This window comes from Dendropsophus ebraccatus, chromosome 10 (assembly GCF_027789765.1).
Source record: "Dendropsophus ebraccatus isolate aDenEbr1 chromosome 10, aDenEbr1.pat, whole genome shotgun sequence".
NCBI lineage: Eukaryota > Metazoa > Chordata > Amphibia > Anura > Hylidae > Dendropsophus > Dendropsophus ebraccatus.
The window spans coordinates 30,198,239-30,221,790 of NC_091463.1; the positions used below are offsets into that span (position 1 = coordinate 30,198,239).

Genomic DNA, 23,552 nt, shown 5'->3' on the forward strand with positions numbered 1-23,552 from the left:
GACGGCCCCCTACATCTGACTCGTCTAGTTGCTAGAAAGAGAAGTACGTGTTTGCTTTTCCCTCCCATAATCTAGTAATTCACACCAGGAGGAGAATGCAATGTTTGTCTTTTCCACAGCCCTAAACTCTCACCAAGGTGAAGCGCACAAAGCTCACCATTCTCATCCGCACGATAACCTCCCGTCACTCCAGCTCTTTACACGGCCCAGCTTTTGAATTATGAACGTTGTAAATAATTCACATCAATATTTAAGATAAATTATTAAAGTTTCCGTCAGGTCTTGCAATCGCCGTCTTTGGAAAAGACTGGGTAAGTTGTGACAAATGCCAAACATGCAAGTTCTGGACGGACACGCCATATACAGAGCTCCGCCCTCGTATCTCTGGACCAATCATTCTATTGAGAAATCCAGTATGAAGTGTAGAGGGATGAGGGTTTGGATGGGAATGTTGTGAGTATGCAGCAGATTATGGCCTTATGATTGGATACATGGATAATTTCAATTTCTGACAAAACTTTTTCCATGTGCCATTTGCTTCTTATTTTATATATAATGTATTATGTACATTTTAGTATTTTTTTTTTATATTTCAGTTACTAATTGCATGACAATGAACAAGTTCTATCACATATATATAGTGGGATCTACTGTGCCCCCGTTGTAGTCTTCTCTGACCTCAGTACTATTTATTGCATGGGTTCATTTAAAATGCCAACTTTTATGCCCACCTTTACTTTTTAAGAATTACGTCTGATGCAACCCATACCTACTACCTTACTACAATGTCTACTGCATGGCATGATTTTTTTTTTTAAAGGGGTTGTCCAGCAATAAATCTTTTTCTTACAAATCAACTGGTGTCAGAAAGTTATATAGATTTTTAATTTACTTCTATTCAAAAAATCCTGTCTTCCCATACTTATCTGCTGCTGTATGTCCTGCAGGAAATGTTTTATTTTCAGTCTGACACAGTGCTCTCTGCTGACATCTCTGGCCAAGACAGGAACTCTGTCTCGGTTTTCTATGAATCCCCATAGAAAACCTTACCTGCTCTGGACAGTTCCTGTCTCGGACAGAGATGTAAGCAGAGAGCAGTGTCACACTGAGAATAAAACATTTCCTGCATGACATAAGTATAATAATAAATATGTACAGTTATAAGTATAATAAGTATGTAAGTACAGCTAAGTATGGGAATACTTGAGTTTTTTAATAGAAGTAAATTACAAATCTATATAACTTTCTGACACCAGTAGATTTGAAAGATTTTAAATCTTGAAAAATCTGGGAATTAAAATGAAATTCAATAATTTCTTAATCCAGTTTGTATAAAAAATAAATAAATTAGACACCATTTAGTTCAGTGGTCTGCAAACTGATGTTGCCGTAGATCTACTTATATCCATTCCGTCAGGATAATTTTCTAAACACGACACAAAACAGTGCAGCTTTAGGCTGGGCTCACTCATGGTCAGTATTTGGTCAGCCCCGACTGGGGATTGAATTAACAGAATTTTGTACTGAATCTTGGTTTTGGCTAGAAGCACTATGTGGGAACCAAGCAACTGTGTCTTTGGGTTGCTTTTTTTTTTTTTTTCTTTTAACATTATGATGGGTTGAAGAACTGACGTGCAACATTCTTTAATCTGTAACTTTATGGCTTAGCAGTAAGCCTCCATTTTTACCAGCCATTGACTTTTATAGGAGAGAAAAAGGCATTTGGGCCATTTTTTTTTTTTTTTTTTGAAGTGTTGAAAACGTGATGTCATTGGCTTATTTTGTCATTTAGATCGGTTGTGGAGAAGAATAACAGGCGGAACCTGTAGCCCGACATAAACTTTGGAGTAATTGTGTGATTTTAGTGACTGTAGCAGGCAGACAGATCCGTCCTTACATCAGCGAGCGCGCATAAAAAGGCAAATTAGAATGCCGGCATTTTTACAAACTGTGTACGATCTTCCTGGTGTGCGTGTTCTCCTTACAGCCGCAGGGAGCTTATAGAAATTGCCAATAAATTTAACAAAGCCACAGAGACGATAGACCTCAAGAATTCCCATTTTGTCACATAAAATTGCAATGCACACTGAATTAGCTGCCAAAAGGGTCATCTGTCCTAGGCGAGGTTCCCCCCTTAAGCTCACGTCAGAGCTTCTGTTCATTGTCTGAGAGAGAGAGAGCGAGGGATATGGGCCAAAAATGTAAAGTGACAGAGCACATTCTAGTGTGTTGTGGTTACAGATGTAAGGCTGGATCGCTGACATTGGGAATCACAAGTGAAGTGTTTTAGAGCAGGCGATTATAAATAATCCTATTACACATATGTTGTGTCTTGTGTTTTTTATCGGAGTTTGTATTCCGCACACCATGAGTGGCTTTTATTTAAACCGCCGCAGCAAGAGGAAGTTGTACTGTGTGTAATTATTCGCCAGCAGCGTTCGCATTAACCCCTTGTGAGCCAGAGTGCAAACAGCGCCCCGCTGGGCGTAAATCGAGTGCTGATCACGTACCGTAAGGCCATTACGGTATTGTACGGATATATGCCGCTTTATCGGGCATCGTGCAACACACACTATTTAATTGTAAGTAAGTGACGGCGTTGTCACATTCACGCATTCCCGGACCTTGTTAGCGCAGACAAAGTCTGAGAGATATACATTGTGCTTTCAAGCACAGCACGTCCTGAGATAAAACACAGAGACAGACTAAGTCAGCAATAAACACCATCCACTATTACAGAAAGTTTATATATAGTTCTGTCTGACAGCTAGTGAACTTTGAGCCCAGGCAAAACGAAATAAATGTATCGTCCCCGTTCTTACCTCTAAATAGAGCCGACAGCAGTAGGTCACTGGTTCGTCTAGTTTGTATGGTAGTATGGATTTATTTTCCTAATAATCCTAATTATTTTTATTATCGTTAATGAAGAATTAGCTATGCTCGATATTGTTCTCTAGAATTAGATATTATTGCTGAATTATGCTGCCCCAATACTAATATAAACCTGCCTGTTTCTACTTTGCTGCTTCTTCTTAGTTCTTTTCTCTCTTTCTTACTCACTTTCTCTCTCCCTTCCCTTTCTCCCTTTCAATGCCAATTATTGTTAGATTCTAGAATTGTTCTGATTGGGACTCATTCGATTATTAAACACGTTTGCATACAGATTGTTTGTTTACTCTGAGTGATACTTTTAATGTTTTCATTAGTCCAGGTCATTGACCATTTGGATTAAGCAACATCTCCAAACTCAAATGGCCATAAGTGCTTGCCGTCAGAGAAAGCAAGGATCCAATTCGTTATAGTTTAACCTGTTTGATCCTGGCGATCACCGCCATTGAGGTGTTCTCTCCTGTTCTATTAAATTAACATGCAAATTCTATCAAATTGACCTTACTTACTCATAGACAACTATGTAGCGTCTATGGGCGGCAATACTCTAATTTACTTAGGCTTCTTTAACTTGCACAGATAAATCGCTTGTTTAGCGAACGACAAGTGATGACTTTTTTCTTTTAAACCATAGGCATTTAGACAAGAAGATGAATCGCTATTAAAAATTGCCAATGCGATCGCAATTGCGTTTGTATATAAATATATACTGTGAATATTTGTAATTGCGTTTGTATCTATATACTGTGAATGATGAGTGTTTACACTGAAAGACCTAAGAACAATTAACAATAATTTGGAGGTCTGATCAAAAGATGCGATCAACGGCATACGAACGATTTTTCACTTGTAGTTTGACCATTGCCACGTTTACACCAGAATATTATTACTTAAATTCAAACAATTTAACGATTTTTTGCACGATAATTGGCCCGCGTAAAAGTTCTTTAAGGTTTTAATATTGTGCAGGGTACAGGCTATAGTTTGTCTCTCTTTCACCTGGGGTAAAAGTTTGTCTAAGGTCTTATTTACATGTTCCATAAATGTATCCATGATTGCAGATCCACAGTTCCGGAAAAATTTAGGGCACATTGATTGGTATTGGGCTATTCACACAGTTTTATGGATCGCAATCCACTAGTCTTAGTATGAGCCGTAATTGGGGTTTGGATTTACCCATAGAAGTTTATGGGAGTGCCTGTAATTTTGACGGAAGAAATGTCCATAACATTTGAAAAAAATACGAATCAACTTCCTATTTTTTGTGGAAATACGTATTACAGATGCACTACTGATATATTTAGCGGATTGCGGTCGATGATTGCAGACCTAATATACGCTCTTGAAAAACGACTGAAGATGTGAATGAGACCTTAGCCAACCCAAAATATCCACAAAAGCATGTTGGTGCACTCCTACCACACATTACCCAGGATACATGCCCTGACAGTGCCCAAGAACAGTGCAACGTCTACAGATCAAATATTACTAGTAATAGGAAATAAACTTCCTGTAACTTTATTTAGATACGCTTCAAGAAAAAAAAAATAAGTTTCACAGACGAGACAATGGAGAATTTATCACTATAACTGGTGAGTAGGTGGGAAATCACTGGACCCATCTGTAGTTTTACAAATCCGTTACAGCATCTGAGGAGCTTCAGGCCAGACAGTCTGGCAGCTGTAGAGCTTTATAAACTACTGCTGTGATCTACAAAGTTTTCCAAGCTACACAACCAGATTATGGGCCAACTTTTCTATGGCGAAATTGAGTCCTAACAACCTTGGGCAACGCCAGTGCCTCTCCTGCTGGGTTTCATAATTTTATACATATCATTAAGCATGCAACACTGAGGGAAGTTCTAGGATTGTGCTGCTGAAATATATATTTCTGTGTATTCACATATGCTCTAGTTGTTTGGCCAGCTAGAACTTGCATTCCTTGTAGCAATCGGTCTTAAAACTAATGGGCAGTAAAGCAGGTGCCTAGCAATGATGTAAACGTAACTGGGTTACTACAGGCATGATGGTGTCGATTGTTTCCTATGGTGCCAGATATAATCTTCAGCACTGGCAAATTGGTTGGTGTATGTGGTTACATTGAGTGGCACACATCAGGCACTGAGATTGGCATCCTATATTGTCTCTTGCCAAATGATGATGATGGCGTCAGAGGTGTCTGGCAGCAGCTTCTGACCTCTCCTCTATTCAAATTAAATTCAGGCTTTGGTGATTATAACTATTGGCTGAGCGGCGTTCACTTGATGGTTCCTAATGTATTCTAATTGCACCAAGAAAGTGCTTTAAAGGGAACCTGTCTAATTGAAAGTACAATCCAGTCTGCGGGCATCATGTTAGTCATGTTAGAGAGCAGGACTGATGTATAGTTTTGTGGGAAAATTTTCAGAAATAATTTGCGTAAATCTCTGTTCATTCTAAGTAGTTAAAGGGAATCCCTCACCATGAAAATGCTACCTAAGCTACCAGCATCATATTATAGAGCAGAAGGAGCTGAGCAGATTGATATATCTTTTTTATGGGAAAAGATTTAGTATAACTTTTAAATTATTGAATTAAATCTCTGTTTCCATGCTAAAGAGTCCAGTCCATTAAGTGACACCGCCCACTGGACTCCTTATGACTATTATTTAATCAATAGATTACAAGTTATACTGAACAAGTTATATATCAATCTGATCAGCTCTTCCTGCTCTATAACATGATGTCGATATGTTAGATAGTATTGTCTTGTTGACAGGTTCCCTTTAAGTGGGTGGTCCTACTCAATAATTAACAGCTATGTGTGTATATACATGTGCATATAGACGCACTTGACTACTTTGTCTACAATGAGATTAACACAATTAAAATCTGGAACTTTCCCCACAAAGCTATATATCATTTTGCTCTGCTCCTTCTGCTCTATAACATGATGCCTGCAGACTGGACTGCATTTTTAAAGTAACAGGTTCCGTTTAATGCTGTTCACTTTTACAGATGAATAGGACAGTTACAAAAATTTCTACAACAAATCTGCCACATGTGAGTTCACCTGTATAGCTAGCATTTATGTTATTTTCATTAAAGAGAAGTCCCATGAAATAAAAAAACAAGAAGGCAGGCGGTGCTGGAACATAATAAACAATAATAAACAAAGTATTCTTACCTATCCTCGTTCCCCCCACTAAGCCAATCAGTGACTGGGTCTGGACAGCGCCCCAGTTACTGACTGGCTGAGCGGGCAGTAGATCAGTCAGGCCATAGGCTTGCAGCTGGAGGAGCCAGGTATATGACGTACCCAAATTCCATCAGAAAATTAGAGCTGGTGGCAGTCAGCGAGACCTAGGAGTATCGCTACGGAGGCACGAGGACTGGTAAGTATACAGTTTATTAAGTTACCGCACCCGCTGTCTGTTTGCCTGCTTTTACTTTCATAGGACTTCTCTTTTAAGTCTGAGCAGAAAAAGTCAAATGCATATGTATACCATACGACGGTATGGTAACGGTATTGTTTCCTTAATGCTTCATACAACCACCATCTTTTTTAAAATTTTGCACTTTAAAGGATGTATTAACTATCGCAGACCAGGACCTAGGGAGGGACTATGTTTACGTAAGGCCATTATTGCAGGCATGTCTTATGTTTCACATACAGCTAGCTAATAGCTAGTAGAAATAAGAGAATTGCGTCCACCTACAGAGCAGCTAAAGAGTGCACCAACATACAGACACAACGTCAAGGTAGAATGGAAAGTTAACATTTACTTATCGATTACTTTTACCGGGTTTAAAGAAAAAAAAATAAATAAATAATATATATATATATTAGTGATGTCACGATACCAAAATTTTGAGTTCGATACCGATACTAACTTTTTTATTTCGATACTCAATACCGGTTCGATACTTAGTAAAGTATAAAAAAAAAAACACGGGTAGAAATATAGTCACTAGTCGTTATCATTAATACAATTCTGCTCTTCCAAATAGCCTGATCACTAAAACAGCTCTGCTATACCAAGCGATAAGACAGCTCTGCTGCACCACCCACCACTAAGACAGCTCTGCTGCACCACCCATCACTAAGACAGCTCTGCTGCACCACCCTTCACTGAGACAGCTCTGCTATACCAAGCGATAAGACAGCTCTGCTGCACCACCCATCACTAAGACAGCTCTGCTGCACCACCCATCACTGAGACAGCTCTGCTGCACCACCCATCACTGAGACAGCTCTGCTGCACCACCCATCACTGAGACAGCTCTGCTGCACCACCCATCACTAAGACAGCTCTGCTGCACCACCCATCACTAAGACAGCTCTGCTGCACCACCCATCACTAAGACAGCTCTGCTGCACCACCCACCACTAAGACAGCTCTGCTGCACCACCCACCACTAAGACAGCTCTGCTGCACCACCCATCACTAAGACAGCTCTGCTGCACCACCCATCACTGAGACAGCTCTGCTATACCAAGCGATAAGACAGCTCTGCTGCACCACCCATCACTAAGACAGCTCTGCTGCACCACCCATCACTGAGACAGCTCTGCTGCACCACCCATCACTAAGACAGCTCTGCTGCACCACCCACCACTAAGACAGCTCTGCTGCACTACCCACCACTAAGACAGCTCTGCTGCACCACCCACCACTAAGACAGCTCTGCTGCACCAACCATCACTAAGACAGCTCTGCTGTACCACCCATCACTGAGACAGCTCTGCTATACCAAGCGATAAGACAGCTCTGCTGCACCACCCATCACTAAGACAGCTCTGCTGCACCACCCATCACTAAGACAGCTCTGCTGCACCACCCATCACTAAGACAGCTCTGCTGCACCACCCATCACTAAGACAGCTCTGCTGCACCACCCACCACTAAGACAGCTCTGCTGCACCACCCATCACTAAGACAGCTCTGCTGCACCACCCATCACTAAGATAGCTCTGCTGCACCAGTTACCAAGATTGCGGAGGAAGAGAAGAGGAGGTTACACAGGATCCCACACACTACAGCCGATCTTATCTTCTCCTCTCAGCCCCGGCCACCTCCCCCACCTGCCAGCCGGCTGGATCCTCACATGTGCTGCACTTCCCCCGGCCTCCTCTCCCGGATCTCACAGACCCCCGCTCTCCCTCTTCATCCTCCCCACCTCCAGCCTTCTCCGTCCTCCTCTCTCCGTGACCTCCCGCTCTCCCTCTCCAGCCGCTCTCCTCTGTGCAGCTCCGGCTTCTCTCCCGGACATCCCGCTCTCCGTACTCCTCTCTCCCGGACCTCCCGCTCTCCCTCCAGCCTTCTCCTCCGTCCTCCTCTCCCACTCTCCCTCTCCAGCCGCTCTCCTCCGTGCAGCTCCGGCTCCTCTGCATAAATCATCTCTCTGATAACAGAGTCTGGCGGAGCCGGACTCTGTTATCAGAGAGACACCAGCAGCGGGGGTCTGTTACACACAGTAGCCGACCCCCGCTGTATATGGAGCGGGCTCAGGAGGGGTCAGATGCCGCTGTCAGTGTGACAGCGGCATCTATATACTTAAATAGCCGGCACTAGCAATAGCTAAGTGCCGGCTATTTAAAATTGGCGCCAATGGGAGCGGAGGGAGAGCAGAGGAGGAGACTGTAGGGGGCAGGGGGAGGCACATAGAGAACACGGCCGGCGCTCAGCTAGCTGCCCACCGTGTTCTCAGCTTAACTTAGTTTCGATACCAGGAAATCCTGGTATCGAACCGTTTTTTTGCCCGAAATATCGATAGTAGTATCGATATTTCGGTGCATCGTGCATCCCTAATATATATATATATATATATATATATATATATATATATATATGAAAAGGGAACTCAACTCTTGAATGTCTCAGCAACCAGAGAAATCTCTAGTCACTGTGTGATGCATTGCAAAGGAAAGAACAATTGGGGCCAGTAGTAGAATGCAAAGTGCAAGTGACTGTCAACATTGAGATGTTTTTTTATTTAGCTGTACTACAATGTTCTATATGAAACTATAAAGAAATTGATCAACTTGAAGGTGTTGTCCAATGATCAAAACTAATTTAATCTGTCTAATAAATAAGCATGTATTGGTAAATAATGTTATTGTATTATTAATATTAATATTATCATTATTAATATTATTATAATTGTTTTTAAAGCGCCCTTGGTTCCAGAGCGCTATACAAGTGAGGAGATGGAGACAGTAGGTAAGGGGAACAGCTAGTCAAAGTGTGTTATAAGTTGTAGCCTAGTTTTAAGAGGTGGGTTTTCAGGTTGCTTTTAAAGGTCTTGTTTGTTGGTGAGAGCCGGATGTGTCCGGGTAGTAAGTTCCAGAGTATAAGGGAAACTCAAAATCTTGGAGGCGGTTGTGTGAGGTACGAATAAGGGGGGAGCACAAATGGAGGTCAATGGAGAATCAGAGGTTGATTGTCCGTGGCAGGATATCAAGTCAGAGATATACAGAGGGACAGGTTGTGGACGACCTTGTATGTCACTGTCAACAAATTTACTCCCTTTGTCTTTTACTCCCTTTGTGTCGGTTAACTTTCATGCTTTTCCTCAGCTTTTGATGCCAACTGTCTACCTTACTGTCTTAAAGTGTTATTGTAACCCTCTTTCCATATTACGAGTTCTCAGTACCATTCTTAATGATGATGTCACGGGGGGAGGGGCACAGTGCCGATGTAGGTGGGGATATGCAACATGACTGCTGTAAAGCCCCACCCATATGGCACTGTCCACCAACAATAACATGCATTTTTGAGGGGATAGACCACCAAGAAACCCTTTATATGGTAAGATATGAAATGTCCAGAATATAAGCTTAAGAATGGTGCTGAGAACCTATATGGATCAGGGGTGACAATACTTTAAGCCCAACTTCCTTTTTGTGTACATCCTGTAGCAGACTTCCTGTTCTTGTGTGCAGGATACTCTATGCAGAAATTAAGCTTACTCCATCTTCCTCTCTCTACACTTCTTGAGTATAACCCGTCCAACATAATGGGAGGGTATTGGCTGAATTTCCAGCTAGAGTGTACACAGGAACAGAAAGCTCTTTACCTGATGAACGCTAGACAGAATGTTGGGTTGAAGAAAGAAAGGCAGTAAAATAACCTTACTTACCATAATATGGTCATTGAGTTTCATATTTCAGTGGAAAAAAGGTTTCATTATTGGACAAGCCCTTTAAGGATTATATATATAAAAAAAAAAATCTATAAAGTGTGAAAAACATCTACCTGCTTACTGCACTAGAGAATATGTTAGTTTCAGCTGTCATATCTATCTGTCTGTCTGTCGTCACCCTGTATGGCCCCTCAGCATAAAGCAAAACGCAGCAGCCCCTGGATCTTGTAAATTCAGATACTTAGCAGATGCCGATAAGTTTGGCAATTATCATTTTCCTTTCTTTTCTTTCTTCGTCTTGGCGAACAGTAGTAAAACAGTGTGCGGTAAAAGTGTTTAGAGAGAGAGATAAATAAGTTGAACAGTTTTGCATTGCAAAGTGGTTGGTGGTATGTGTATTTTTTTCTCTGAGCCTTTCTTGGCTTCTTCTAAACTGCTATTGTGAGCCCCAAGCAGATTTTCCCATTGCTAATGTCCTAGAAGTATTAATTCACTTTGAAATGCTAATTAGAGGGCATTATGCAAGAAATGAGATTAAGTGGCAGCGTGAAGCCATTTGCCTGTCAGTAAATTGAGAGTTTTAGCATCAAGAAGAGCTTTGTTTTTTTTTTTTTTCTGTGCGTTTCCCTCGATTTTTGCATATAAATAAAATTGATTGAAAGCACTCAAGAAGCTTCCAGAACTGAACAAGATCTTTCCATCTTACCATCCAGCCTTTGTTGCTTTTTTTTTTTTATATTTCGGATGTTTATGATGTAAAGGTGAAGGCGAGCAAAGGATCCGAATGAGGTAAACATGATGGTGAGCACAGCTCTATGTTACCCATCCCCATACTTACAGAAGAGTTATCCATATGGTCCACATGTGGGGGTATTTTTTTAAGGAAAAACTTTTTTTCCCATATAGATTTAGTGATAACAATATAAAACATATTGGGGGGAGATTTATCGAACAGGTGTACAGTAGAATTGTCAGATTCCACCTTTCATTCCTCACAGATTCTTTGGAAAATGAAAGGTGGAATCTGATTGGTTTCTAGGGGCAACTGGGCCAATTCTACTCTACACCATGTTTGATAAATCTCCCCCATTGTCTTTTAAAGTTTTTTTTTTTTACTTGCCTATTCTGTTACTTTTGATGTAATGTGTGCTAGAATAAAAAGTTTTCTATGAAGTCTGTTCACATGCACTGATTTTCCAGCATGTCTCACTGCCCAAAACCCTGCTCCCATTGACTGTGTTTGTGCGAACATCCCTTTACTTAGCTTTTTTTTTTTTTTTTTTTTTTTGTAGACTGCAGAATTGGAAATAGTATATTAGGATTGAAACCTATGTCCATGTAAGACCTCATGCACACTGTGGAAGAGGAGGCTATACTGTGGCTTTGTTTGTATCGCCACAGTATGGTATCGGATCGAACATGGCTTCATTGTCATTTTGTTAAATTCTGTATGAAATCAGAGGTGTTCATAGGTAGAGTAAGGGCTTGTGGACTTCTGTTGGTTTTGTGGCTTTATACACACCCAGAGGTTGTTGTATTAGCCCCCCCCCCCTCACTAGTATATGGACACACTGAGATGCACTGTTCTGCCATTTTTACTGGTGGTCACATAAGTGGGCCAGTCATATTAATATTTCCTATATGTTCCTGGGAGCTTTTGCCAACTTTTATTTCTTTTTATCTTCTCCTTCTAAACTCTTTTGACTTTGACCCCTTTGTGTTCCGTTTTCTACAAGAGGCTGTAATGTTCCTCTATGTGATCTGGCTAAGATGTCTCTGGACACAGGGAATGGCGTTGTAGTTACTTGCTACTTTGACCCTTAGGGTATGTTGCTATCACTTACAACCAATAAACTGTGGGTGCTCATGTGGTCCCATGATCGCTACTGAAAAATGGTGAGAGTACCCGCTGTGTATATATTTATTTGTATTGATAATTCTAGAACTAAACGTGACATCACTTTATGAGATGAGAATACCCTTGAAATTCGGAATTTAATAATTTGAAGATGGTGAAACAGTAGACTGCAATGGCAGGAATATGCCATACCTGTAACACATGAGCACTGCACCCATAGCTTCCATGGCTTATGCATTCACGTACATATAAAAGTACTTGTGCAGGGCAGGTGAGTATTTGTTTTTATATGGACGTATATACAGAAGCAGAGGAAGCCATAGATACATCACATGACCACCACTATTGCCGTCTCCACATCTGTACACATGTGCCCCTGTCTTGGTGAAAAATGAGACAAATTAGAGCAGACATCGTATTTAGTACGTGCCATAACTTTGTATTTTATGACAGCTGAGAACCATTTATTAGAAACTGGCCAACCCATTTATGTCAGTAAATTTTACCAGTCAGCAGAAACTAGTGGATATCAATAGGCTCTTAAAACTAGGCCAAACAATAAGCCACATGGGTTACCATGCTGCGGGGTTTTGTCTAGCTGTGGTATATGCAAAGAAATGCTAACCTAGGAATTCCCAGAAAGCAAAATATAAAAAACAAGTGACAACTACAATATAGTTGATTTTTATTGCATGCAGACTGCAATACACTTTTTGCTTTGTTCATAAAGACCCCTGCCAAATACTTTCTCCACCTGCATGGATTCCACTGGGAAGCATTAATACAATCACTCAATGCAGGTAATGAGTTTTCATGAATCAACTACATGTCCACTAAGTCTGCTGTCTGTACTAATAATTCCCTGGTAAAGATATCTTCCATCACTATCTATCTCATTAGTTAATGTTGATGCATTATATGGTAATGAGAACCAACAGGTCCACTAGCCTGTGACTAGTAAAAACAAAATGCCCATCATATCTGAACTATGAAATCGGGAGATTGATTTTCTTCTCCAACTTTTCTGTGCTTAACCCAGAATAGGAGTGTAAGACTGATAGATCCTATTGCATTTACTATGTATATCTGTCGGGTTAAATATTACACTTAAAGTCACACCTTGGTGTAAGATGTAGATCATAAACCTGATCATAAATTTGCAATGTTTTACATTATAACAATGTGAGTTATGGCAGGATGTCCCTTATGACAAGTGTCCATTGCCACTTAATGCATTATGGAGTCATGTCAGCAAGACTAGAAATGGGCTTGTTTCCAGCCCCCTCATTTTGCATCGTGTCAGGCAGCACGATGGTGAATACATACCAAATGCTCTCTCAGAAATACATACGTTATCTCTTCATATTGTATCCATAAAATGATTTATGTCGTAATATGACTATGAAAGCACTGGTTGTGATATTAAGATTAGTGTTGAGCGAACTTGCTAAAAGTTCGGGTTCGGCTCAGCATGATACTCCTGGCTGCTGGAGAACTTGGATGCTGCCTTAAAGCTGCTAAGAAAACATGGATACAGCCTATGGCTATGTTCAGACATCATCAAAAAAAAGAGAAAAGGCGTCTGCTTTTTCTATTTAAAGACATCCATTATTGCCACGACTTAAAGTGACTCTGTACCCACAATCTGACCCCCCCAAACCACTTGTACCTTCGGATAGCTTCTTTTAATCCAAGATCTGTCCTGGGGTCCGTTCGTCAGGGATGCAGTTATTGTCCTAAAAAAACAACTTTTAAACTTGCAGCCCATGCCCAAAGGCCGGGGCTTAGAATATCTGTGCCCTAACTTTGCACCACCCCTCCGTTCCTACTCCCCACCCTCCTCATCATTAGGAATGCCACTGAAACATTTTCTCCTGTCTGAACATTGTACAGGTGCCTTAACGATCCAGCCCATGTTCAGTATTCACACAGCTGATGAATAGGAGACAATCTGCCTGGAGCATTCCTGATGATGAGGAGGGCGGGGAGGAGGGACAGAGAGGGTGTGCCAGCCTAATGCCTAATGCATAGACATTCTAAGCCCCGGCCGTTGGGCAGGGGCCGCAAGTCAAAAAGTTGTTTTTTAACATCACCTGCTGAACGGACCCCAGGAGAGATCTTAGATTAAAAGCAGCTATCCGAAGGTACAAGCGGTTTGAGGGGTCAGATTGTGGGTACAGAGTCACTTTAACTAACTGCATTGCATTAAAGTCAATGGCATACCAGTGCACACAGTGTATCGGACGTAATCTGCGTGGACGGCAAAATAATGATCATGTCAATTATTTTTGGATGTCTTTTGCAAACAGCGGACATTATTTTTTAGTTGTTCACACACAGTTTTTCTTTTTTCACCGTCCTTTCTCCGTTTTTACTATTAAATTCAATGGACACACCCAAAGGGCAATTAGTAAACCCAAACTAGAATAATGTACCAGCAGTCGTCATTGCACTGACAGGCGGCCAAACTTCAAAATAACGCACGTCATTTTAAAAGTTATAAACAGACAAGAAAAAATGCTGTGGGAACATAGCCTATGGCTGCGGATAGATACGTTTTAGGGGCTGGAAAAACAGCAGAAAAAAAAAATAACCTAAGTATAGTGGTGACTGACCACTATATATATATATATATATATATATATATATATATATATATATATGGCTCTATCATTAGCACAGGCAGCATAGTCCTTGAATTCATGCCATCAAAAGATGCCTATTAGAGATGAGTGCAACTGCAACATGCTTGAGTCCGCTCTTAGGGCATTTGAATTCCGGTGGCGGATGCATCCCTAGGAAATCTGGGAGGTTATGACTGTATCTATGTTTTCCACCACTCCCTAGGGCTGCATCCAACTTCTTCAGCCACTGTTATTCGAATGCCAAACGATTAGACTTAAACATGCCCAAGTTGTGCTCTTCTTAAAGCAATATATGTTTAGTTGCCTTTAGGATATTTCCAGATCCGGCTAAAAACAAGACTAAACAAGTAGACGTATGTCTATAGGTAACCTAGATGAATATATGAATGAGGTGACCACTGGGTCTGGCATACCGTCTCACTTTGTCCAATTGGTGCTGACAGAGTCAGACGGAGTAGGGTCACAACCACAGCTGGTAACACCCAGTTGTCACCTTATTTGTGCTTTCTTAGTAGGAATAACACATAAATGGCGCAACATAATTTTTTGAAGAAAAGATTCTCCAGATTTCTTATTTCATGAAGAATACAGGTATTTACCAAAATAGCCATGTCAGAAAGGCTGACAGATCCTCTTTAACTTTAATCTAATGGAAAATGAAAGTGCGGGTGAGAGCTGACTCTTTGCGCACTATGTGTCTGACAGTGACCTGTCAGGTTCTTACGATTACATGGTTAAAACCCGTCCAAAAAAAAAAAAATCCTAATAATTCAGCCCATCACATCTCCTTGTAACAGCCATGATCCGATACAGATCTAGCAGCGGTCATGTGTCTGTAACGTCAGTGTGAACAGGCTCAATATTCCCAGGTCTGCTATTTCTTACAGCTCTGTCTGTTTTAGAGTATTGTGAATTCCTGGCCCTATATCCTGTCATATTATGACTCAGGATTTTAGCCTTATGGTCAAAATGTGCAATGATTCCTATTTGACCTCATGGATGTATATATCTTACCATTCCCGAGTAAATTACCCCTCCATAAAAAGTACAGCTAGCGATTGTGCAGAGCCTAACATGATCCATAGCGCCAATGTGTGAGTTTTATGGCATTTTATGCTGAAGTTTTCTCAAAAATTATAGCACAATCCTGTCACTATAAAACCAGATGATAGGTAATAACAGGCAGGGGGAGGATTTCAACATTTTTTTTCCTTGTTGTTCCTGAAGAAATTGATTGTTTTTTTGTTTTTCTTTTTTTTTTTCCTTTTTCCACAAGCAAACAGCAAGCTCTGGGAAAATTAAACTGTTGCCTAGCCAATAGATATGATAGGATCAGAATTAAATCTAAAGATATCTTTCCATTGCTGCTACACTGAGTCTTTGTGGCAGCATTTATCCTATCAGAACTCCACTGGCTACATTGCTCTAAATGTAGGGTACCGGGAATCTAAAGGCCCTGTTACACAAAGCGATTATTGGCTGTATGTGGCCGATTATCAGCCATTAAGGTCGATAATCGCTTTGTGTAATAAGTGTCGGCTGATCAATGTCTTTCAACATGTTGCAAGACTAACAATGCAGATAGCAACAATCTGCTGCCATTGCATCCCCTTGAACTTGATGGATGTGTCTTTCTTCAACCTTATTAACTATGTAACTAATAAGAACGACGGCAGCAGACCGCTGCTGTCTTCTATGGGCTTACCCGCCACCGTTGTCGGCGCGTGTGTGGAACAAGGAGCAAGCGCTTTCCTGACAGGTCGGCACTCCCTTGCTCCTGCTGATCACCCAGTGTAATAAGGGCGTAAAGCTCTGAATTTTTTTTTAAGGGGTTGACCCATCAGGGCAACCCATTGTCTTATTGCTTTATGCCTCCATGATAATACTAGTACTACTACTAATAACAATTAAGCTTATATAAAGAGCAGCATTTTACAGTGCCGAGTGGCATGTAAACAGACAGTCTGACACAAGAGCTTACACTCTATAAAAAAAAAAAATGTATAAGCCTGCCTAGAGAGATGTGTTTTTAGGGTACACTGTAAGTGTTAGAAATGAGTCTGAGTGTTCTGTTGCAACAATTTTCTGGTGCAGCACAAGCAAAGTTTCAGAGATGGGAATGAAAAGTTTGGATTATTGAGGAGTTTGGGTTTCATTCATTAGCAGAATTTAGAGGTAAGGGGTAAGTTAGTAGATAGAGATAAAGCGGGAGATACAGAAAGGTATAAGGGTAAGGGCCCTATTACATGGCCCGATATTGAGGAGGAAGCAAGTGGCGACCTGTCAGGTCAGCACTCTTTTCCTCCTCGTTCCCCGCTCGCTGTTTGTGCTAGGGAGTGGGAGCTGTGGAAGTGGCTCATAGAAGAGAACGGAGGTCTTCTCCTGCCGCTCCTAAATAAGAGCATGCAATACCACTTTCCACCTGTAGTGGTCACTTTAGGGAAAATGTATGGTTTGCACAGTTTCTGCCTGCAATGTAGCCAATTGCCTATGGTGTCATGGCTCTCAGCTGTTCTTCAGGCTTAAGTCTGATGTAGCGTGATAATGCAGGAGGTTTACCTGCAAAATGGTTGTGACCTGGGCTCCACAGATGCTTTTCTTTTCTTACCAAATAAAGACTGGACTGTTTGTCTGGAGCTGTTGAGTGCCGCAGCTTTTTTTTCATCAATATGAAAAGTTGATAAAAGAATCATTCAATGATAAGAAAAAAAGAAGCAGGCTTCAAGTATTAAGACCACTTGTAAATGATTTTTACTGTATATGTCCAGGCTTACTTACACTAGTCACAATCTTATATTTTGTTGAATATTTATCTCTATTCACCAGGATTGGAAAGCTCCTTGATAGTTCTGCCAGTGCCTGATGTTACCCGCAGCTTATATACACTTGATTTTTCTCTGTTTCCATCCTACAATCTCATTTTTCTTACAGGGCTTTAAGTGTACTTTCACTGGGCAGACTGCCGATAACAATTACATGTTTTGCACACAATAGTTTATAAGGAAGGAATTATAAGAGTCCAGCTGCACAAGCTATACTTAAGTACCATAAGTTTTCTGAATAAGAATAGCTCTTGCATAAATATTTAGTTCCTACATCAGTACAGTATGTGACATGCCTCTACAGCTAGCAATGGAAGTAAAAAGGACTCTTACCTATCCAATTGAATAATGCAAGCAGTCCTCAGTATTGTTATACATACCTCGGACATCATTCCGTGGAGGAATCGCCAGTGTTCCTGCAGCCTGCCGCTGTTGTTGGAAATCTGTCTTTTGCCGCTTAATGAAATCTGCAAGATCCAAACAACCTGACTTATTTTTTTGCAAATTGATTCCAGGGACGCTGCCAGCTCTGTTTTGCATGACAAAATGGTGCGTCTCGTAACTTTTCCCCTCGCAGGCTTCCTCCGCTTGTCTGGGTACTCAGGGCAGAGAACTGTATAGCTAAATGAAATTTTGATTATGAGTTTGGATGTACATGATGATAAACCTGTGCGCTCCTCATCCAAACTGACATATAGGAAATGTGGCCTTTTTGTTTATAGCAGGGGAGCAGAATACAGCTTTTATATCTCCATCGCAGACTAGGAAATAATGTGAACTGTAACTGGTTTTGTTTGGCAAAAAGATAGTTAAGGTTTAAAAGTGTCATATAGCGGTGTTTCAATACTGTGTGGGTGGCGATAAATATATTTTGATGCCAGATATGGATATAATGCATGTTAGGCATGTCCTTTTGCCCAGGATAAGGTTTAGAGCACCTAGATTCTTATTGAAGGGGTGTGTCATTGAGAAAATTCACAAGCTTTTCTATAACTGTACTGTATAAGAGGCATAGACGTACTAATCCCCCATGTGTCTACATTGTTTTTTTGACCTATTGCCCTTGGTTATAACCCTTTAAGGTGGGCCAGGCATTCTCAGTTCAACTGCAATTTTCAGGAAGTACTCGCAGTTGGTCTCCACTGAGCCTACAAGCAAGGAGGGTTGTGGGAAAGTGTATGCACTGTTACTCGACAACTGCAGGGTTAAGAGAGGAAGCCAAGAAGTGATTTGATTTATCATGGACAAAAACAGTACAGGGATTTAAGTTACCAACCAAGTGGATGGAATTTAAAAAAAAAAACAAAAAAACCCCCTAAGCCTTAGGGTGTGTTCACACTGAGTAAAACAGGCGGAATTCTGCAGGCGAACTTGCAGAAGTCTATGGGAGAGCGACGTTCCTCCGCAGCCGCCGCTCTCCTCTCAAAGAAGTGACATGTCACTTCTTTGAGTGGAGAGCAGTGGCAGCGGAGGACCACATGCCCTCTCATTCGCTCACATCAGGACACTGAGTGCATCCCGGCCTCCATTGCATTTGGAGCAACTCTGGAAGGGGGGGGGGAGCTACTGTGCCAATATAGACGTAGCCACAATGGCAGTGACGCCTCGCCCAAATGACACTGTCTTCCAATGATAAAAAGCATTATTGGCCAGAAAAACAAACTTCTTCTAAATGGTGCTGAGAGCTGCATACATATCGAAATGGGTGGGCAATATCACTTTAAATCTTTGCGCTACAGCACTGACACATTCCGGGAGCTCCGCATTCCATTTAGTAGCACATCATCTGTATATATGGATCATGCACGGAACGTGTGAATGCCCTCTAAGGCTGGCTTCACACAGCAGTTTTCAGCTCTGTATTTTCTATCAGTATTTGGTAGCCAAAACCAGGAGTGGAAGCTACATAGAGGAAAACTATCATGTATAATGTGAACACCTTATGTGTTTTAGACCCACTCCTGGTTTTGGCTACCATGATTTAGAGCTTTCTGGCTGTGGCTCACCCTTCTTCTCCCCATAGAGGACACATGAACGCTTGCCCAGCAGTTATTGAAGGTATATAGGCACCTTCACAGGCCACATACAGCCTTCTAAGATGTAGTTGGAGTGTCTTCAGATAAAGAGTGATCATCTCAGGGGAAATTATTCCACAAATTGGGGGTTTTCAGCAAAAGATAGCTCGAAGAAGCCTGAATCTCGTACAGAACAAATGGAAAAATGAAATGATCAGAGTCCAAAGAAGACCCCGTAGGGCATTTACAAGCTATAGAAACTAAAGGAAGATATTAGTTTTTAAGTGTGAGCAAATGGACCAGAGTAAATGGGCATGGGGAGGGAAAATAGGCGTGAGGACACTTGAGGGTTATGGAAGCATGGAACAAAAATGATCTATGGTGGAGAGTATTGGCCCACAAGAACAGATCAGATCTCAAGTGAATTTTTTGCCGATTTTATTTTCATTGATTTTGTGATGTCTATATAAAATCCAATGGAATAAGATCGGAGTTAATGAAATATTTTTTTTTTTGCCTAAAAAAAAAGTGCATTGTGTCTTTCATTCCCCCTGAATACAGCTGCAGGAAGCTTACAATTAAATGGGTTGTCTTCTATGCAGTTTTAATAAGGCTGTTTAAAAAATCTCCGACCAGCCTCTTTACCCTCTGCTGCCTGACTTACCCAGCAGTAATAATAACACAGATCACAGCGCTGCTGGTATGTCACCCCAGAGGTGGCTGCACGCTGACCTGTGAGGAATAATTGTAAGAGCACAGTGGCACTGATAGATATTATTACAGATTGCCTGTCCTGGCTGGAGCTTTGCAGCAGGAAAGCAACTTGTCTTGTTCACAAAGTGCTAGTGTTTCTGCTCTTATCTGCAGCATCAATATAACCCATTCTGTCAGCAGCCTGGCTGTGGTCAGCAGTAATGTAAATATTTGTGGGGTGAGTGTGCTCTACAGGCTTCAATCTACTGGTGGAAATCTGCTCCGTAAGTATATGCCGGAAAACAGATTCCCATTCATCCAGAAAACAATTGTCTTTGTTATCGGAGAGGCCGTACTGGTACTTACACAGCCACCAAATCCAGGCTTGCTGCCACTAGCTGGTGGTAGCCACTGCCAACGCATACGTCCCATGCGTCAGTGCCAGGAAGTGGGTACAGAGCGAGGATTTATCACGGCTCTGACAATTTTTGCAGTTGTTGAATGGATGGTTTAAATGGTTTACACGAGGACCAGAAACAGGGAAAGCAGAATAACGATAGGAATGGTCGTGTTTCACTTCCTACTGATGACTGCATTGTGAAATGTTCATTGCTAGTCGTATACTGCACTGTTGTAAAGCCCATTTTCTCAAGTATTATATATTGGTAAGGTTGTTAAGAAAGGAAACTATATGTTTTGTGAATGCTCACTAGGTAATGCCACCATAGTTAAAGGGAACCTGTCACCCCCGTGCTGGGGTGACAGGCTCCCGACCCCCCGTTAGAGCCCCATATACTTACCTAATCCCGCCGGGTCCCGCTTCTGGAGGTGGTCGGGTGACGGAGATCTCAGCCGCTGCAGCCCGACGCGCGCGCTGAGAGATGAGTCCAACACCCATAGAGAATGACAGGAGAGTCCAGCGCTCCGTCATTCTCTATGAGCGTTGGACTCATCTCTCTAGGTAAGTATATGGGGCTCTAACGGGGGGTCGGGAGCCTGTCACCCCGACACGGGGGGTGACAGGTTCCCTTTAAGAAGTAGTTACTTTTTATTATTTTCCCCAGCTCTCAGCTGCACCTTTGTTTTGATACTGCCAGGGCTTGCTGTGGGCACGATTACCTGGTAAAGAACTACAGTTCCCATGATTCTCTGTCCATCTTACTGACACTACCCTTGTTCACAACTGCCTGTAGCTACAGACAATACATTAGCAAGTTACTAATCTTACTACACGTAAACCTTTTACACTTTTAAAGTGTTTGTCCCACCAGTAAGACTTATCCCCTGTTCGCAGTTTAAGAATAAGTCTTTTAGGGGTTGTCTGGGAAGCAAATAAAAAGTTATTGCCTGTCTGCTCCTGGCGCTCACTTTCCCTTTGCCCATCTTGGAAATATGTCTGCCAACCAGAAGGGGGCAGGTGCGCGTTGTACGCACATGATAACCAATAGCTGCCTGATGTCACCTCACACAATGCTCAAGGCATGCAAAGAAAGGGTAGAAAGAAAGTGAACACCAGGGAGCAGAACAAGTGGGACATTTTCTGTTCCTTGGAAAAACCTTTAATGGTGGGACAAACCCTTTAAATTTTCTCATCATGTCATCAATATACCAAGGATCTTAACCTTACAAATGTACTCTAGCCATGCCTCTTACCATGTATCTTATAAATTGCTGGTGTTTCCCATGTTGCAGAGAGGCCTTCAGGATCCCTTAGGGACCAGGGTTCAGGTGCGATATCTACTTTAGCACCCCCATTAACTGTGCACCTGCATGTACTCTAATAAAAAGGTTATCTCAGGATAGACATGAGTGGCAGTCTATTGCAGTCCCCACCGCATAAGTCCTGATATAATTCCACCAAATAGTCTGTTAGTAACTCCTTGTATGTAAGTCACCTGGAGTCACCTGAAAGAAGAGCTCTTCCCGGAGGTCATTTATCTCCATGATTGGCCAATACTTCTATTTGTGTTGATATATGATCCTGGCACAGTGAAGCAATGATGGCTCATGCACATGTCACTTCTGCTGTCATAGTCAGTGGCCAGTGTAGAGGTCTGATGGATATGTGTATGAAAAACAGTGTGTGGCTGTAAGACCAACCAGTATAGTGTAGAGAACTCCATTTAATAGAACACATATTGATAGTATATTGTATCATATGACTGTTGACTAACTCAATTGTCTTCGTATGCTGAGCTGCTGTTCTGTAAGTAATTTCTTGGCTCTGTAGCTGTATATATATATATACATGCATATAAATATATATATTTTATGTGCATGTGAGGCGGGGAAATGTAAAGCAGTCCAGTTGGGATTATTTCCCTACATACAACACATTGTCAGACGCATTGACCCCCTACCCCTCCACATACCTTTTTAAAGTCTGATCACTCTCTGTTTAGCATTTGTGATGGATATAGGTCCCCCCCTATCTTCATTGCTAGAACACTGATATTTTCCAGAGGTGGACAGTCCCTTTGAGGAAGAATTTATGGTTATGTAGTATTGATGTTATTGATGCTTTGTCTGCAAATGGTTTTTATAATTTATTATGTTTTATTATACAACGATTTATTACAATGCTAGACTGCACACGGTGATGGAGGCAACTGGAACTCATTTTTGTACAAATGGAGGATTCGGCTATACACCAGACTGTCTGCATTTTAGACCTTTTTAAACTTTCAAAATATTCAACTACAGAAATAAGGCAACCCTGCGAAAAAAATAGCATATTGCACAGTAGAGATAGGACTCAGTAAGGTTTCATTATAATCCTATAACCACAAAACCACCAGCCCTGTTAATGAACAAGAGGGATCTGGACAAATGCAGCTTTTATTATAGAGCAATCTATAGTATATGGCTATGTGCGCACAACGTATAAACAACGGCCGTTATTTGGCACTCAAAACAACTGCCGTTGTATGCAGTGAAAATTGCATTGAAATCAGTGTATAATGGCTGGAGATAATTGACATGCTCATTATTTAAACAACAGGCTTTGTTCAATACATTGTGTGAACAACAGCCGTTGTTTGCATTGACATCAATGCAACCCATTTCACTAAAAGAACGTCCGTTCTCGTCATAAAATGTACGTTGTGTGAACATAGCCTAATACTATAAATGGTGGTGGAGGCTACCTTTGCAGTATTTGAGATTATAGTTAATCACTAGTGACTTCATTAAAGAGGATGTACCATCAGGTACATCCTCTTTAATCTGACCCACGGAATGAACGGTGCCGTCACGGGGAAGCCGGTGCCGCGGTCTGTTTTTGGAACAGCGGCCCATTTCCCGTGTACGGGGTCGTTCTATCCACGGGTCCTGGGCCGGTGCTGAAGCACAGGAGGCGGGCTGGCCTGTCCCCAGTGGGAGGGAATTCCCTCCCCTCTATGACATGGCTCCTTAAGAATTAATGGAGCCGCGTCATAGAGGGGAGGGAATTCCCTTCCACTGGAGGCGCGCCAGACCACCTCCTGTGCATTAGCACCGGCCAGAGA

General features: G+C 41.6%; 1 protein-coding gene across 7 annotated transcripts in view; it reads left to right on the plus strand.

Moving 5' to 3' along the window:
* The window catches only part of PBX3 (PBX homeobox 3), a 192,963-nt gene that overhangs the window by 11,615 nt on the left and 157,796 nt on the right, over positions 1-23,552 (plus strand). The window contains exon 1 of one of the 7 annotated variants that reach the window (XM_069986169.1): positions 15,053-15,107. The exons of the other annotated variants lie outside the window; for them this stretch is intronic. Coding sequence (XP_069842270.1) covers positions 15,095-15,107 — 13 coding nt within the window. The 5' untranslated portion in view covers positions 15,053-15,094. Of the gene's footprint in view, positions 1-15,052; positions 15,108-23,552 lie in introns of those variants that run through there. 7 annotated transcript variants of the gene reach the window in all.